The 19,760-nt window shown below is 46.8% G+C and overlaps 1 protein-coding gene across 2 annotated transcripts in view; it reads left to right on the forward strand.

Annotated features, from left to right (window-relative positions):
• Nucleotides 1–19,760, forward strand: part of DNAH17 (dynein axonemal heavy chain 17) — a 14,992,541-nt gene that overhangs the window by 5,769,035 nt on the left and 9,203,746 nt on the right. For both annotated transcript variants that reach the window (XM_085617470.1, XM_085617471.1), the window contains 2 exons: nt 844–970; nt 1,078–1,238. In XM_085617470.1, coding sequence (XP_085473596.1) covers nt 844–970; nt 1,078–1,238 — 288 coding nt within the window. The remainder of the gene's footprint in view (nt 1–843; nt 971–1,077; nt 1,239–19,760) is intronic.

Below are 19,760 nucleotides of genomic sequence, written 5' to 3' on the forward strand. Positions count from 1 at the left end.
CAGTGGTTAAATTATATCAAACAGGTGAAGCATTATGAAAGTTTGTATGCGGAAAGAACTGGGTCCTTAAAACAATATTCGGGGATAAGGAAATATTTGGATGAGTGGGTTTCTACTATAAATGATGCCTGGTTAGGATGATATGCACTTTGTGTTTGTTATTGTTCACTATCATATTTGAATCAAAGCTTTTTTATGCATTGATGAGAACTAAAGAGCGTGTAGACCTTTTATCTTTCTTATCTAATGAAATGCTTTGCTCATTTTTATGTCCAATACGGCGATACAATGTATTGGTTAATGAAATGACCGTTCTACTTTAATAAACCATATTTATAAAAAATGGACTTTGATGTAAACTCGTTTCTGCTTTATGCATTCATCTGTTTTACTCTCTGTATGCTTTCCCGTTTCATGTATTTTTTCTTTGCTCGTCTCTTGCATCACAATTTGCGAGCATGAGAATTGAAGGGGGTGTATTTTCTAAGCGTAATAGCTATTCATCAATATGATTTACTGCTTGGATGTTCCTCTTCATAAAGTTTCTCTTCTGCTTTGTAATTATAAAATATATTGTTCTAGTTCAAATATCCTATAGTTAATATAGCATTTTTTAAAAGCCCAAACTTCTTTCTTACTAGCAGAATTTTCATTTAAGGTATCAGACTTTGCCGGTAGGTACAAATCTGCATATCATGACAGCGTGAATCAGAATTCTACATTTAGAACGCAGTGTCTAATTATTATGCCCATTATGTGCAGGTGTGATTTTGAAGTTGGTAAATGTTATACTCATTTTGATTGTAATCTGTTTACTGATTGATGTTCCGCTATTCAGATCAGTCAGTTGAATACTTTGATTACTTTGCTCGTTGGAAGCTTGTCTAAGGGAGACAGACAGAAGATCATGACCATCTGCACCATTGATGTACATGCTCGAGACGTTGTGGCCAAAGCGGTTCTCACAAAGGTACAGTTTGCACTGTTCATTTTGTTTTTTCACAAGTGTCTTATCAATCACTCACATTCTTTCACACCTGCTGTATTTCACACATCCCTGCTTGTTTTTGTTTGTAGGTTGAAAATGCTCAGGCATTCACATGGCAGTCACAACTGAGGCACCGTTGGGATGAAGAAAAAAAGCATTGCTTTGCTAATATCTGTGATGCACAGTTCCAATATTCCTATGAATATCTTGGAAACACTCCACGTTTGGTAATTACACCTCTCACAGACAGGTGAGGTATCCATGTTATAAAGTGTATTGGAACTGTTTATAGAATATACTCTAGCTATCACATTGGTCTGAGAAGAGCTGAACCTACCCAGAATGTGCGCCGGTGCGTTCTGTATTATAGAAGAGGCAACACAAGCTTCTCCGGCTCCATTTATAATACTAATGTGCCCCAAGGTGCACGAAGCAGATGCAACCGCCCATTGCACTCCTAGGGCACTCTCTGTAATGTCGCCCCAAATAGCTATTTACTATTTAAATGCTGCATTATGATGTGCGTTTAGCTACGCATTAGCCATAAAGGGAAATTATAACTTTAAATTAAGATGAGCTTTATTGCAGACCCAATCCATATATAATTATGCCTGGCTTGCATAATTCGTGTTCGTAAGGACAATAGAGTTCTGCTAAAGATTAAGGGCCATATGTAGGTAACATACTATTTACCGATTCATAAATACCGAATTTTACCGATTCGGTATTTATGAATCGGTAAATAGTATGTAGGTAAATAATCGGTAATTATTACCGATTCGGTAAATATCGGTATTTATGATTCGGTATTTACCGAATCGTTAATAATGCATCCCTTCCCATTCATTCCTATGGGCCTGGAGGCCCATAGGAATGAATGGGAAGCCAGTTACTATTACCGATTCTGTAAATACCGAATCGGTAATAGGGGAGGCATTATCATGGGTGGCAGGGTGTCACATTGACACCCTGTTGCACCCCTGATTCGTGCATGTGTGCTCATGTGGCGCACATACATGCCCTAAGGGCATGTATGTCTGCCACATGGCACTTTACAAATAGCACAAAAATGCTTTTTGTGAGGTATTCGTCATTTACCATCAACTTGTAGTTGGTGGTAAATAACGAATCCAGACACCAATAATGCACTCACTTGAGTGCCCCCTACATTGCATTTCTGGATTCGTATTTTACCGATTTCTTAAAATTCCGAATCCAGAAATCAGCCACCTACATCTCAAGTGCCTCAATACCGGTCGGTAACGGGATATTTACCGATTTTCGGCTGTTACCGACCGGTATTGAGGTACCTACATGAGGCCCTATGAGCCTAATATAAAGTTTGGCGGACAGGGTACTCCACCATACATTGCAGCTACTCTAAAGGCAGAGACCTCTTCGAGGGATGCAGAGACCGTTCAATATAGTGGGTGGTAGTCCACCAGGGCAGTAGACATTATTACCTCTGTTACCCTGGCAGAGGCTTGGTCATGTACCAAACTTTAAACCAGGTCCCTCAAGCGCCAACGTGTCTAACTGACTGTGGCAACAGAGTGGTGCTGAGCAAAACAGCTTTAACATGATTTTCGTTCTTACAACAGACTGAATATGTAGATTTAGAATGTTCTTCAATAAACTATTCTATTTGATTTCATAAACAATAAAATATATCAGCATATGTGCGAGATCCAAGAACTTCATTATAAATGTTTGTTTTTAGAATTCTTCCTACTAAGAAAACATACTTGTAGGAGGTAACACTTTCATTTTCTTTTGCTTAGGATTAATCGTGGTAGCCAACATCATTAATGGAAATCATTATTGTTGTAGTAAAAGGATGTCCGGAAGTCCATGAAGATTATGTAAGATGATTTATTAGGATAGTAGTGAAGATGAAGAGCCGCAGCAGGAGCATCCTTCCTGCTGCTCAATCCATTCTCCAACTCGCTCCACACTCATACAACATTCCACAGCATCACTAACATTCTGCAAGCCAGACACACTGGCTGAGCAGCAGGTATAAAATATCTCCCTTCTTTACAAAGGATAACAATAGAAACTCTTGCATGCATATTTATACTATAGCAACCAAGACATAGTAAAAGTGCATGGAAATAACAGGTGAGAAACATTACTCACATGATGCAGAAATGAATAAGCAACATGTCATAACATATTAATTGGAAAGGACCATGCACGTTGCCACAGCAAATAAAGAAAAAAACATTTAACCAAATGGTCAGAATACACTCACATCACCCTTCTTTACATAGAAACAAATAAGAATACACTCCTCTTCTCCCTTTCTAACCAGCAACAACATACACTCCACCACACCACAAATCCGCTATCAAACCCCTAACGCCACAAGCATGCCAACTGGCCAGGCTGACATAAAAGACAGCACACAGGGAACCCACCACCAGAGGCACAGTGGAGGACCGTTAATAGCAACTAACAAAGCATTGTGAAATGTGGAACACCTTGGCTTAAAACTGCTCTCACCCTAACCCAAAAGTAAGAGTGGCACAACGCTTCAGACAGAAAGCGTTTGGCATAATTAATGCCCTTCACCCTAACCCAAAGTGAGGGTGGAAAAACTCTTCAATGACACGAACTATATAAAAACCTCAAATACCCATGAGTTGGCTCAACTGCTGCCCTTCACCCCTAACCCATAATAAGGGTGGAACAAAATCTCATACACAAGTTGTTTGGCTAAAACCCTGCCCTTCACCCTTACTCCCTAGAAAGAATGGCACACTAAAAAAACATCTTTAAACACTCATGAGTTGGCTTAAACTCTGCCCTTCACCCTTACCAAGTAGGAAGGATGCAACAAAAACTTCTATCACCAGTCATTTGGCTTAAACCCTGTCCTTCACCCTGACCCCGTAGGAAGGGTGGAACAACGCTTGAATCACCATTCATGATCAGAAACAGTTTACATCAGGAAAGTGTTCCTCAAGACTCATAGGACCCTAATTTCAGAACCCTCACAACTTGGCCCGTATATGAACATGTCTCACCCCAGCAAAAGCACTGTGGCAGAAATATAGTATGGGGTGCACACCACACCCTTAATGACCAAAACACTTATGCAGCACATTAGTAATAACACAACGCCATAAAGTGGATATGGCATAGGACAGTAGCCTCCAGTAACACTCTAGCTCATCGGTGAGTAACCTCTCACCCGAACCTCCTCTTGGTATGCACAAATACACATCTCATATAAAGTGGTCACCACTGTCCGCCAAAAATAGAAACATTTATGCCAGGTTCTATTCTTAACTCGTCACAGCTTGCAATGTACTCCCAGCGTCCTCACCACATGAACCTCTGACAAATATGGTGGAGTCTGCATGGACACCACACTCTCAAGGTGTCCTTTTTAAAATTTCTACAACGCATAGTAAAAACCTCCAGTCCAACCTCATTTCTAGGTACAAAGCATGCCATTGCAGTGTCGTGGCTGAGACCCTTATATGAGAGCACTGCTTGAAACAAACACGTGCTGGCACACAATGCTGCATAGGTGCAACACGGCTAATTCGTGAAGCCAGTCAAGTTCTACTTTTCGTCTTGCCTGCAATGAAACAGCTCCAATGAGCGCAGCTGCCATACAGCTTGCAGCTCCAACGAAGTACCTCCCAGGACGTTGTCATCAGCCTTGAATGTGGCGTGACACAGAGGTCAAAGTTGAAGACCATGCATTGTTCTCCGTCACTTTCATTGGAAAGTAGACGCTCACTTTTCCCTTACTGACACCAACCCCAAGAAGGTGGCACGCAGTGGTACTACGTGCCGGGTGGCTTCAGGCTCTAGCGTACAAAAACGTCACTGCTCCAAACTGTGCTGCAGGAAGATAACATAAAGGCGTCATCACAAGCGTCATCAGTGGCTCTGCAACCCTTCCACTCTCATAAACGGCAAAGGTAAGAGAGTACGCACACCCTCGATGCCACCTATAGTGAATATATTTGTGGGCTCAGGTGGCGACACACACAGCTACTTACTTTCTCTCCTCAATACCGGTACTCATGGACTCCGAGCATGTAACACATAAAAAACTTCAGATTTAGGTCCTCACATTGCCACAGCACTGCCGATAAACGTCATCTGTCCCACCAACACTGCCAGTCCACATGTAATGACTCAGCAGACCATATACTCACACACTGCTGGCAGAGACCCACACGTAGGTGCCGATATAAAAACCATCAAGTTACTAAGCAGCAATTTGGACATAAAAACTTCTGCCATCTTTTGCTCCCTTGGAATATTACATAATGAACCGCTGGTCTCGTACCATTCACAGCAGGTCGGCTCCAATTCAGTCAATTAAAAGTACCCTTAGGTTAAGCATGCCCTGGCTGGTAGGCTGTCCGCTGGAACAGGACAATGGTGGGGGAAGGGCATATTGTCTTTCTCAGCAAATTTGAGTTCATCCAAATTCTTCTTTTTGCAGTTTCTTCAGGTTTGTTTCTTGTAGAACTGTAGCCATAGTTTCTTCTCTCTCTCAGTTCACACACCTAGGTTTCTCTTTGAAATAGCCGCCAAAATATGTTGTAATAAAAGTACGTCCAGTAGTCCATGTAGATTATGTAAGATGACTTATTAGGATAGATATTAAGATGAAGAGCCCCACCAGAAGCAGCCTTCCTGCTGTTCATCTCATTCTCCAACTTGCTCCACACTCATCCAACCTTCCACAGCATCTCAACACCAACATTCCGCAACCCAGACACACTGGCTGAGCAGCAGGTATAAAAATTATGAAGTTATTTTCCCTTTAATGATGTTGGAAATCCCAAAGGCTGATCAGGTTTGTTCTTTTAAAACCATTGGTCACCATTGACAAGGACACTCCACTTTCGATGTCAAAACACAACTCCACATGGAGTCATCAATGTCTTCTTCTTCCACAACATTGATATATATGACAGAAACACCATCACTAGTTTCTGTTGCCTCAACTACATACTTACACTCATCAAAGTTATCACCGCCCCTGTTGACTCAACTACAACCGTACACCCACCAAGGTTAGCAACACCTCAACAGGTTATGACTCCTTCTAATGTGATTCCAAGATTCTCTACGTCATCACTTTACCAAACACCAAAAAAGAGGAAAATTCCTTTAAGGCTTCCTCAAGTTTTAGATACTGCAATCACTCTGGACCCACGTCCATTACTGTTGCAACAAATAAAGCACATAATCCCATTTGAGGATTTGTTGCAATTACCTTTACAGCCTTCACATTTGTTTCCCCCAAGGATGGTATCAAAAACCATTTCAATGTCTCCTATAAGGGTGGGTAGACAGTTACCCACTTCTCCACCTAGATTTTTATCATCACTGACAAGTACACTTCATATGCCAGAGAGAAGAAAAAGGCACAGGTCTCCATCAAGGCCTAGACTATTTTACAAAAATATGGATGATTTCCCATTCCTTCTCTCAAATGCCACCATCAACAGCAGCATCTCCTTTTTGTGTCTGTTCTACTGACGACACCAATACATTTCATGATGTCTTCGTCAGAGGACCAACATAGCTTAACATATCTCCAGTGGCCCCACAACTGACTGCATCAATCATTAAATTAATTTACAGACAACAGCAGCTTTAAAGTTATTGACAGACCTTCTGGAAAACTTAAAGGATAAATTCCTTATGCCTGCTACAATAAAGGCTTCAAAACTGTGCCTAATGAAAAAATATAGTTCACCTCAATAGTAAGGGTGGGCGTAGTTCGCGAAGTAGCACTTCGCGAAGCTACGCAAAGTGAAGTTCGCACTACGCGAGCTACGCGTAGCACTTCGCGAACTGCGAAGTAACATGTTCGCACTGTGCAAGATGTTGTTTTCAATGATTGCACAGTGCGGACAAGCAACCGGCACTGTGCAATCATTGAAAATGGCATCTTGCACAGTGCGAGCTGTAGTTTTCTGCTGCTCGAGTAGATTTTTACTCGAGCTGCAGCTTTCTCAACGCGAACTGGTAGTTTCTCATCGCGAGCGGTCGCGAGCATACGCGACCCCTCGCAATGAGAAACCTGACCTTCTCGCGTTGGGAATCTCGCCGGGAGGTTTATTTTCCATGCTCGCGATCGCGAACAAGGAAAAAGTCTCGCCAGGATGTCATTTTGCTTGCTCGCGGTCGCCAACTTGACATTGAGGACCGCGAGCAAGCAAAAAATGACCGCAGCACTACGCAACACTACGCTACGCGTGTTCGCACTGTGCTACGTGCAGTTCGCGTAGCGCGAAGTAGCGCGAACTTCGCAAACTACGCGAGCGTAGCGTAGTGCTTCGCCCAGGCCTACTCAATAGTCTCTTGAGTTCCTTAATGCTGATTCTAGACCAGGCCAGGTTATTCTGCATCAGTGAGGAGCAGGCATGCCTTAGCTCGAGAGACCTGTGCCACCCTCACCCTCTGGGGAGAGACACATCAAGGAGCTGGATGCCTCATGCAGAAAGGTATATGGGACAGCTGCTAACCACTATTACTCTCTTGGGAAGATACCGACACAACACCTTGGATATTATGCAGTCTTTAATTGACAAGCTGCCTAAACATTGTCAGCTGGACTGTTGCTGCTGATTTGTCTACTCAGAGTTCCCAGACGGCTGCTAACCAGACCTCAGCACAAATGCTTTGACCTTTAAAAGTGTCATGTTAAATTGGCTACACCAAATTGGCTTACCTTAACTTATTTATAAGTCTCTACTATATGGTATTAAAGGTACCTAGGGCCTGTAAGTTGAAGTGTCCCTCTGGGCCTGTAGCACACACTGTGTCACCCTGGGTATGACAAAGAAAAACATATTGCCCAGTCTTCCCCTGCAGACTGGTAGAGCAGTTTAAAACTTCTAACTCGACTTTGCCATTTGAAGCAATGGCAAAGCCCAAACCTCCCTTTTTAATAAGTATAAGTCACCCCGCAGCAGGTCTATCCAGCCCTAAGGCATGGTGCAACATATTAAAATTTGAATCTGTGTTAGCAGTAAAAACCCACAATTGTCATTTTTAACTGTTAGAGAGGCTAGAAGCCCCATTGGCGAGTACAGGGTTACTTGCTGGCAATTCAGCTGTGCTAACAGGCTAAGTTGGTACTTAAAGGTATCAAACAGTTTGCAACATTAAAGCTGACTTAATGCCCAAGTCAAATATAATGTTTCTTGCTGCTACATGCAGTTTTTAGAAAGTTGCCACTCTGTTGCCCAAGTTTCTCAGTGACCATTTGTAGATGCTGGCCACGAGACAACCTTCTGCCAGCATGGTAAAATGTGTAAACCACACCCAGGACAGGTAACAATAGAAGGCTGCTGCTGGAGGAGGTGTTACTTCCTCATGGCAGGAAGCCACGCAGGGTGTTAGCCCAGGAGGCGAACTTCAAAGAGGATGCCACCTTTGAAGGGCAAATGGTGAACATACTAGAGAGGGTCTGCTCTTTTGTTCAGGTAGCCAGGTTGGTGTCGCAGACAGGGAGGGCAAAACACTGGCCAAACAATTATTTCCCTGGGCGTGTAGCAGCCAGGTAGCCACATCTCTTAGGCGGGCTTCCATGTTCGACGCTTCAAGAGAAGGGTTCAGACATCTTAGATGTGGACAGCATAGAGCACTATGGGATAGCTAGATGCCACACTTTACAGGACGTTGTCATCAGGAGAGAGCAAACCAAGTAGGCCATTGGCTAGTGACCGCAATCTCACCTGGAATTGAAAAGAGGATCAAAGATGCCCTGCTGACCGAGGACCGGGGAAAAGAGATGTTGCAGTGAAGATGGACTTCACCTGCTGCTCCTTAGCTGCGAAGAGAGTTCTGCACCTGCGATGTCATGCTCATGAACAAATCATCCACCAAGCCCAGCCACAAGCAGAGACTCTAAGAGTCAGTTGGCTGATATCCTGTTTGCAGCCCTGGGCCACAAGAGCTGAAGAAGCCTGCTTGGGAGAGTTGGTAGCCAAGATCACATATCATTGCTCCTTGCCACATCACAGCCTGGGTGCCTGACCCCCAATGTATAACAATACCATATATAGGTATAGTGTGCACAGAGTCCAGTGAGTCCCCAAAGGTAAGACGGAGGTTAAAGTAGACAGTACCTTACTCTAAAATAAGTGGTAGCTGGGCTGAGCAGTTATGCTTATCAGAGGGTGGTGTGACTGCATTTGTTGTACACACTCATACAGGACAGGTACACATACTCTATGACTAACTCCAGACAAATGTTTTGCAAAAAATTACTGAAATGGTTTTATGGTCTTGGACATACTTTGGTATTGTCAATCCGAAACAGTATCATTTAGTACTTGAAAATAAAGGTAGACAGGTGTCAGAAATAGGTAGAATGCAATGCAATCTAAAAGAAGGAAAACAGAGTTATGCATCAGCAGGTAAGTACACAACTTACTTTTCCAGTCTTGGGGGTGCTGCCGATGTTGGTCTGACTTGGAGAGGCCGCCATCCAACTGCGGTGTTTTCTTCTGGCAGGGCAGAGTTGCAACGACTCAAGTGCTGGTCCTCCACTACTGTAGTCTTGGTCTTTTTGCAATAGTGAGTTGCGTCGACACAAGTGTCAGTCCTCAACCACTGCGGTTCTTGTAATGGCAGACGCCGAGGACTAAAACCTCTAGCCAAAAGGAAGGTTCTTGGAGATTGGGTAAAGGCTGAACGTCTCTGGTGTTCCTTGGAGACCTGGCAGGGTTTCTGGAAGGACAGCAGGTCCAGTTGTCGAACCGGCTACAGAGATCTTGCTGAGTTCTGTCTGCAGCGGTTCAGGTCCTGGTCCGACAACCGTCGTCTTCATTATTCTTCTTTGGTGCATATACAACTGATTGATGAGTGTTGGACTTGGCCCTTCTGGCAGGTTCACCCCTGAACTTTTTGCTTTTACTGGTGACCTGGTGGTAGTGATTTTTGGTTTCTGCGCACTGTCCCTGTGTCCCAGAGTAAAGTGCGTGCGCACTCTGAGTGCATGTGGTGAGATAGGCCTGCCCTCCCATAGGAATGCATGGGGAATGTATGTGTCCCTGGTAGTTCCTGATGCGTGGGGTGTGCAGGCTCGAGTTTGGTATGTGCGGACTCGTGTGATCAAATGCTTCGCAATGATGTATAATGCGTGATTATGTCATGTGCGGAAGTGCCACTTCTAGGAGTTGGCATATTAGTGTAAAATGTGTCTGGCGTGTGATTGGCTGGAGCTGGCTGGTGAGCCTGGCTCCAGGAGTCTGGGTGGGTCTGCCCCAGTGGTGAGTGTGAGATTAGCATGCTGATGGCTGGGGAGGAGTGCACCTTGGACCTGAATAGGGCAGGGCTTTCCCTACACAATGCTGGCTCCGCCCCCTGTGGTGCGACTGATGACCCTAGCCCTGCCAGTGAATAGAGTGAGGGGCTGAGCACATCAAGGGTGCTCCCCAACCAGCTGCGACTGGTTTTCCCCCTCACCCTGAACCAAGAACTAAGGGAAAAGGTGTATAAGAAGGGGCTGTGTCCCCTTACAATTTGTTCTCTTCCCAGATCCTGCCTGAGGGGGCTGCTGCTGTTGCTGGGCCAGAGGACCGCCACTTGGACTACCTCCCTGCCTGGAGGCCCAATGAGCTGGCTCTGGGCCCAGCCTTGCCCCCCTGCCTACCTTCCTGAACTTTGCCAGGACCTTGTTGCTGGACCTTGCCTGCCAGCGCCTGGGAAGCGCTGCACCTTTACTGCTGAGAAGCGCCTGCAGTGTGACCAGCAGCGCGGCGCTACGACAATCTGCAAAGGGAACCCCGACGTAGTGATTCCTCCGCTTTTGCCCGTTTTAAGGCGGGAGCCCACCCCGCAGTGTGTGCTCGTTGGCGGGTGCCTACCCCGCTTATTTGTTTATTTAGCTGGCGGGTGCCCACCCCGCTTATTTGTTTTGGTTACGAGGGAGCCTACCCCTCTCATCTCTGTCATCATTAAAGCTTAATGGTGACAAAACGGAGCTTATGCTCCTGGGCCCGGCTGATCCCATCTTTTTTAACTCACTATGGCCCACCTGTCTAGGCCCCCCTCCCCGGCCCCGAAGGATAACATCAAAAGCCTAGGGGTATGGCTGGACAGAAGGCTGTCACTTAACACCCAGGCCACAAAGCTCTCAGCCACCTGTTTTGGATTGCTCAGGACACTGAAGAAAGTCCTCCCTTTGCTCCCAATGGAGGCAAAGCAAACGGCTGTACAGGGCCTGATACAGTCACGCCTAGACTCTAACAACGCCCTCTACTTAGGTGCTCCAGAGTTCACCCTAAAGAGGCTACAGCTGGTACAAAATTGTGCTGCTCGTACTTTGCTACAGATTCCACGCAGACTGCCAGTTAGAGCGGCACTGACTAGCTTGCATTGGCTCCCAGTGCGTAAGAGAGTCACCTTTAAGGCAATGTGTATTGCTCACCAGGCCTTCTGGGACTCGGGACCATTAATCACTCGTAGTCTAGTAAACCAGTATCGTCCAGGTAGAGATCTTCGATCTAGCCAGGCTTTTATGGCGACAGTCCCTAGAATTAAAAGGACAAGATCGGGTGGAAGGACGTTTGCCTTCAACGCCACCAAGATCTGGAACTCCCTCCCCTTCCATTTGAGATCCAACCCTGACCTCGCCTCTTTCCGTAAACATCTAAAAACACACCTGTTCAATTCTTCTCAATAATTCTAGTTCGCCTTCCCTACCGGTCTACAACCTCACCTATCCTACCATCTGGTTCCTTTTAGCGCTTGGACGCCTCAGGGCAGCAATTCGCGCTGTTATAAATTCACTTTCATTCATTCATTCATTCATTCATTCTTACGGCCAGAGAATCACCGCCGCGGCCGGGGAAGCCCAGGAAGTCAGGCAGCTCTGACTGGGACGTGGGCGGGCCTCAACCCGGAAGCCGACGGGAGCCTACCCTGCGCTTCCCTGAGGAGAAAAGAGAGGGCGAGTCTGCGAGCAGCAGCGTCGCTGCTGCCCGGTCGGAGTGCTGCCGGTCCCCGAAGAGAGAGCAGAGAGCGGAGACGACGCGGGAGCCCCCAGAGCCACAGCCCGGTGAGTTGAGCAGGGCTGGGGGACTCCGTGCGCGTGCTGTAGGTGCCGGTCCGCTCCAACGATGGGGCACATTTGTACAGAGTCCCGAGGGACTCCAACCACGAGGGCATCTCTCTGGTGCTACGAGCGGCCCCGGAAGGCAGCAGGCCGCTCCAACGTGAGTGGGGGCATATTGGTTTTAGAGCCTGAAGGCTCCAAAAAGGCATTGTTGTTCGAGCCCACGAGGCTCCCACGACGGGGCAAATTATTTGTTTAGAGTCCCCCGAGCGGGACTCCAACGAGGCGGGCATTCTTTGTGTATAGTCCAGAGGGACTCCAACGAGGCCGCAATATTTGTCAGAGCCACGGAGGCTCTAGGGGGCATTTCTTGTTGTTTAGAGCCCAGAGGGGCCCAGGGGACAGTCAGTGGGACAGAGCCTGCAAGGCTCCAGCGTTGGCCCCATCATTGTCCTACAGCTGCCCAGCACTTCGTGGGCAGCTGCTCCGTTTAGGCCCCTGACTCTGCTGGACAGGGCGTCCTAGCCCCTACGAGGCCAGTTGGCCTAGGGACTGCCGCAGGTGGTGGCTAATGTGAATTTTACGCTATTGTTCCTAACCTGCACCTCTGAATGTGTTTTTATGCGTCATGTGCCTTGTGTTTACACCTCTGAATGTGTTGTGATGCATCATGTGTAATGTGCTTCTACCCCTACAGGTATTGTGATACTTAGGTGGTTATTCTCCCTAGTACAGGTGGTGCTAGTGAGGTCCTGGTTCCCTGCGCAATATTTTCCTAAAGTGGTTAGGGTTGCGTAGGTGGTACTTACCTGTTACCAGTAGTTACTGGTTGTGTGCTACATGTGTTATTTTGTGCTACAGTATTTTTATATCCTATGTTCTAAGTGCTAAAAGTGCTAATTCCTGACAGTGGTCCATGTGGCCCTGTCCCCTGTACATATAATCCCTTGTAAAATTCTGCCCAGTGCCAGTTGGCACAGTGTAAATTGTGTGAATATTATCTAATGTGTTTGGTATAATACAAAGGCTATTTTTATATAATACCTTGTGTGGAGTTTCTTTTGTGGTGGGCCTTGGGTGTTGTTGCTGGGTGCGCGCGCAAACGCTTTACACATTGCCTCCGGGATAAGCCTGACTGCTCGTGCCAAGCTACCAAGGGGGTGAGCAGGGGTTATCTTTTGCGTGTAACTCCCCAGCCCTGACTAGAGTGGTGGTTTCTGCCTGGCTTTGGCGCAAGGCCTAGCCAACCAGAAATCCCATTTCTAACATTGGTGATCAGTGGTGGGATTTGGACTTGCGTTTGCGCTGTACCGCAGCGGCAGCTGGCTGCACCACAAAACTCTGCATTTAGATAATCACATGGTATAGGGATTATTGCGCTAAGTTTGTTCTTAAGTGTCATTTCTGTGGAAATGTGTTTCTGGATTCACTTGTAAGGGTGGGATCCAGTGGTGGCAGCATAATAGTGTCCAGTACATTTGTTCCCCGCCCTGCACCCAGAGTTGGTACCTGTGTCACTTGTGGTCAGGTTGAGGAATCAGTGGTGGTAGAAACTGCCTTACCAGTCCGAGGGGAGGGTTGTGTGTGGATGAATGGTGTGTGGCACTAGGCAAGTGAGTGTGAGTTCTCTGGGAGAGAGAGCTTGCTGAACCCTTCTTGTGAATTGTGTGCTCCTGTTAAGCTCAGACCCCTAGGTTCCCTGTGTAATCTTTCACCAGAACGTCCGCCAGAATGGAGCCTGCTTTTGATCTCAGTGATCTAGTTTGGTACAGTATGCAGGAGTTGGAAAGGTTCTGTAGAGAGAGAGACATAGGGGTGAGAGAGTCAGACACTCTGTGTGAACTTAGGGGCCACCTGATCCAGTGGGTTAAGAATCAAAGGGATCTTGAGCGCAGTAGGGAAAGGGCCCAGGCCTCACACCTGGAGGGTGGTGTGTCTGGGGGGAGCCCTGAAGATTCAGAAGAGGAGGAAGAAGATGACAGTACCTGGACGCCAGTAGAGAGTGAAGACCCCATAGGTAGGGAGTCCCTTGCTGGGTCCAGCGTAGGAGGCAGCGCCTCATCCCTTTCCCTGTCCCCAGAGGAGTGGGAAGATAGGAGGAAAGAAAGGGAGCACCAGCTGACGTTAGAGAAGCTCAGGTGAGAGCATGCACAGGCTAGGGCGCGGCTGGAGGCCAAGAAGCAACAGCTAGAGACTGAGTGGGTCTTGGCGCAGGAGAGGATAGATGAGGCTGAGAGGGCCTCCACCAGAGGCAAAGTAGCTCTGGAGGGTAGACTATCCCCTGCGTGCAGTTTTAATTTTCTGGGCTCCCCAGGGAGGGTTGAGTCCAGTGGTGGCAGTTATATAGAGTCCCGTGCGAGAAGTCCCACTCTCAGTTCCCCGAGTATGGTACCTGTTTCCCAAGAGGAGGAGTTAAGGTTGAAATTCAGGGGCAGTAGGAAACTGTCTCACCAGTCTTGGGAGGAGTTTGTGGATGAATGTGAGGGTGCACTGTCTGATTGGATAAAAGATCCCACAGAATCTGATTTTGATAAACTGTTTGATCTGGTTCTCAAAGAACACCTGCTCAGTTGTTGTGTGCCGGGGTTGCGCCAACACCTGTTGGGGTGTGGATTGTCTGAGCCATTTGACCTTGCAGAGGAAGCAGAGCGCTGGGAAAGTGCTAGAGGTTCTCTAGAGTCATTAGGGAGTGACTCCAAAAGTAGTGGTTCAGGTATCTTCCAACCCAGCGTGGTGGAAGAGGCTCAGTGTAGCCCAGCTAGGTCCCAGGATAGCGAGGAGGGTGTAGGGGCTTACTGCCTGGCTCAGTGGAGCGGGAGTAAGTGGGTGACCGAGGGTCCCTAGACGCACGAAACCCTGCCTCAGGACTTGGATGGTTTCATGAAGGAACACCAAGGTGGGGACCTAGGCTGTCCTGTTACTAGGTGTATAAGAAGGGGCTGTGTCCCCTTACAATTTGTTCTCTTCCCGGATCCTGCCTGAAGGGGCTGCTGCTGTTGCTGGGCCAGAGGACCGCCACTTGGACTACCTCCCTGCCTGGAGGCCCAGTGAGCTGGCTCTGGGCCCAGCCTTGCCCCCCTGCCTACCTTCCTGAACTTTGCCAGGACCTTGTTGCTGGACCTTGCCTGCCAGCGCCTGGGAAGCGCTGCACCTTTACTGCTGAGAAGCGCCTGCAGTGTGACCAGCAGCGCGGCGCTACGACAATCTGCAAAGGGAACCCCGACGTAGGGATTCCCCCGCTTTTGCCGGTTTTAAGGTGGGAGCCCACCCCGCATTGTGTGCTCATTGGCGGGTGCCTACCCCGCTTATTTGTTTATTTAGCTGGCGGGTGCCCACCCCGCTTATTTGTTTTGGTTACGAGGGAGCCTACCCCTCTTACGGCCAGAGAATCACCGCCGCGGCCGGGGAAGCCCAGGAAGTCAGGCAGCTCTGACTGGGACGTGGGCGGGCCTCAACCCGGAAGCCGACGGGAGCCTACCCCGCGCTTCCCTGAGGAGAAAAGAGAGGGCGAGTCTGCGAGCAGCAGCGTCGCTGCTGCCCGGTCGGAGTGCTGCCGGTCCCCGAAGAGAGAGCAGAGAGCGGAGACGACGCGGGAGCCCCCAGAGCCACAGCCCGGTGAGTTGAGCAGGGCTGGGGGACTCCGTGCGCGTGCTGTAGGTGCCGGTCCGCTCCAATGACGGGGCACATTTGTACAGAGTCCCGAGGGACTCCAACCACGAGGGCATCTCTCTGGTGCTACGAGCGGCCCGGGAAGGCAGCGGGCCGCTCCAACGTGAGTGGGGTCATATTGGTTTTAGAGCCTGAAGGCTCCAAAAAGGCATTGTTGTTCGAGCCCACGAGGATCCCACGACGGGGCAAATTATTTGTTTAGAGTCCCCCGAGAGGGACTCCAACGAGGCGGGCATTCTTTGTGTATAGTCCAGAGGGACTCCAACGGGGCCGCAATATTTGTCAGAGCCACGGAGGCTCTAGGGGGCATTTCTTGTTGTTTAGAGCCCAGAGGGGCCCAGGGGACAGTCAATGGGACAGAGCCTGCAAGCCTCCAGGGTTGGCCCCATCATTGTCCTACAGCTGCCCAGCACTTCGTGGGCAGCTGCTCCGTTTAGGCCCCTGACTCTGCTGGACAGGGCGTCCTAGCCCCTACGAGGCCAGTTGGCCTAGGGACTGCCACAGGTGGTGGCTAATGTGAATTTTGCGCTATTGTTCCTAACCTGCACCTCTTAATGTGTTTTTATGCGTCATGTGCCTTGTGTTTACACCTCTGAATGTGTTGTGATGCATCATGTGTAATGTGCTTCTACCCCTACAGGTATTGTGATACTTAGGTGGTTATTCTCCCTAGTACAGGTGGTGCAAGTGAGGTCTTGGTTCCCTGCGCAATATTTTCCTAAAGTGGTTAGGGTTGCGTAGGTGGTACTTACCTGTTACCAGTAGTTACTGGTTGTGTGCTACATGTGTTATTTTGTGCTACAGTAAAATTATATCCTATGTTCTAAGTGCTAAACGTGCTAATTCCTGACAGTGGTCCATGTGGCCCTGTCCCCTGTACATATAATCCCTTGTAAAATTCTGCACAGTGCCAGTTGGCACAGTGTAAATTGTGTGAATATTATCTAATGTGTTTGGTATAATACAAAGGCTATTTTTATATAATACCTTGTGTGGAGTTTCTTTTGTGGTGGGCCTTGGGTGTTGTTGCCGGGTGCGCGCGCAAGCGCTTTACACATTGCCTCCGGGATAAGCCTGACTGCTCGTGCCAAGCTACCAAGGGGGTGAGCAGGGATTATCTTTGGCGTGTAACTCCCCAGCCCTGACTAGAGTGGTGGTTTCTGCCTGGCTTTGTCACAAGCCCTAGCCAACCAGAAATCCCATTTCTAACAATGAGCATAAAACTATAGTATAGACTCACATCATAACCCGTTTTAATATGTAAATGTGGAAAGATATATGTGGGTAGTACCATTAGAATGATGAAAGAAAGGATAATGGAACACCTTAGAGAGGTCGAACCGGTAGATCCAAAGTATCCATTTGATTTACACACACTAACATGCGACAAACAGGCTCATCATAGGACAATTCAATTTCATGGTCTAGAAATTATTCAACAAAATGAAAGGGGTGGTAACCGAGAAGTGCAATTGAGATGGCAAGAAGCTATTTGAATAATTTGTCTCAAAGCAGTAGAAATCGGATTGAACATTGTCTGGGAACTGCATTACTTCTTAGGGGATTAACATAGACTTGCCCCAAAAATGTTAGACAGGAAGGGCAGCCACCACCTGTCACTGTCATAATTAACTGAATAGTAGTCTTTATATGAAGACAATGATGGTAGAGGATGACTATATTGGAATGCCAGAAGGCCTAATAAATCGATTGGTTGGTCCTTATATTAGACAGTGAATGTTAACACTGCTGGAATATACAAGGGACTCTTGATGTGAAATTTAAGCTAACATTTTTGTAATGAATATGTGAATCTGAGCGGAGTCAGAGAACAATGTTACTACACATGAATAATGGACTACAAAGCCAAGTAAATGTGAGAAGATATATGCTATTAGAGACTAGCTTTTACTGCAATGAATTGACAATGTGATGTGCATAGATATAATGTTTATATTCGTTGACTATGTAGGAACTCTATATTACTTCCCTGGTGATCACTGGCTCTCTTTTGTTCCTTCTCAGTTCTCACCCTCCCAACTTCAGACCTCTGATTACAAATAGAATATCATGTCTATCTTAGATACTCACTCTAATTATGAGAACGAAGTATTATGATGACATTAGTCAGGACACCCGTGATTTAAGTTTATTACTGAATAGGCTAGCTTAATAACTATTGATGGTCATAGGACTTAGGTCGAATAACTCGGAACATATTTGTCCAATGAATCGTAGTAATGGCGCATTTGATTACATGGCTTTCAGGTCATATATGTGATGTAAATATAATGACACGATTCATAGACTAGCTGGGTACAAACTTCAAAATGGCCATCGTGCATATACAACTGATTGATGATCGTATCTCTATAGTTTAGAAACATATCATAACCCACCATTATCAATCACAGGATTCATGTACTTTTTTCTGAACTTGATCATTTATATACTGCGAGCACACTAACAGATCCCCAGATTTTACATTCTACCTAAATGGTAAACCCACCATCAGGGATACATTCCAATATGGTCACCGTCTTTCCACACCAAATAGTGAGATACTCAACGAACGATGAGGATGTTTTTGATGTTTAACGGTAAATTTAGAATGAACAAAATGATAGCCAAACACCACCCAGAAACTTTGTTTGCCCGCGTACTCTGCAGAAACCGATACGGGACGGGAAGGGACACTACTGACAGGACTTAACTAGTAGTTTTCACATTCCTCCCGCTCCGATCCTCTTAATCTGCAGTTTACGTATAAAGACGCTTTATACACTTATGCATAACTTAGCACAAACCTGACAACCACCCATGCAGTAACATTGAGGCTTGGACTAAATCAACTAATAACTTGAAACTGTCTACATTGGACTCACTTGCCTGACACCTTGTAGACTTATATGTTTTCGTATGGCTTTGTACGTGATCGCATTGCTAATAATTACTATTAACAACTTATTGGCAATCACTTGCTCAAAAAGATTGGAACGCTTAGAAATGCACAACTATTATCAACTCAGTGAAATGATAACTCCCACTCACTATTTATTATAGGTCACCATAATACTAATGCCCTTGACATAAGAAGGAAGACGCTGTGAGGTAAGACAATTTAAGTATACACCATTATATGAAGGGCACTCATGAGACAGTACAGAAATAAAACAAACCACCTTTTGCAGAATAAATGTGATTTCTGTGTGCTGGGAGACTTTTCTTTTTCTACAGGTCTGCCAACTAGGTGACCTCACTTTTCTTCTCAAGGATAGGGTAAGGGTCACTCCCTCTGCCTTGGAGGGCCCTTGGGGCCACAGGCTCCAAAACCCACACCCTTTGCCCTGGTTGGAGCTCCACCAGTGCAGCTTTTTGGTCATACCACAGCTTCTGGAGCTGTTGGCATGCCTCAAGGTTTTTAGATGCCTTTTCCTTGGACTCAGACATCCGGGAACGCAGCCCTAGTACATAGACCACCACATCTTGTTTAGGTTAAAGAAGAGGCCTCTCCCAACCTTCTTTTACAAGATCAGGTGGTGCCCTCACAGGATGGCCAAACAGAAGTTCAAAGGGGGAAAACCCTACTACCTCTTGGGGCGCTTCTCTGTAATTGAAAAGCTGGCATGGCAAGAGGACATCCCATCTCCTTTTGAGTTTTCCAAGGAGTTCCATGATCATGCCTTTAAATGTCTTGTTGAATCTTTCAACAAGGCCATTGGTTTATGGGTGATAAGGTGTAGTAAACTTGTAGTTCACTCAACACTCATTCCACATGTGTTGTAGGTATGCAGATATGAAGTTGGAACATCTGTTTGACACAACCTCCTTAGGTACCTCTACCCTGGTGAGGACACCAATGAGGGCTTTGGCTACTGCAGGAGCTGTAGTAGCCCTAAGCGGAATTACTTAAGGATAACTGGTAGCATGATCCACTACTACCAGTATATATTTGCTTCCTGAGGCTGTGGGTGGTTCAAGCGTACCCACTATGTCCTCACAAACTTTTTTTTAATTAACCCCAGCCACTGGTAGTGGAATTAAGGGGGCCTT

This window comes from Triturus cristatus, chromosome 7 (assembly GCF_964204655.1).
Source record: "Triturus cristatus chromosome 7, aTriCri1.1, whole genome shotgun sequence".
In the NCBI taxonomy this organism is placed as follows: Eukaryota; Metazoa; Chordata; class Amphibia; order Caudata; family Salamandridae; genus Triturus; species Triturus cristatus.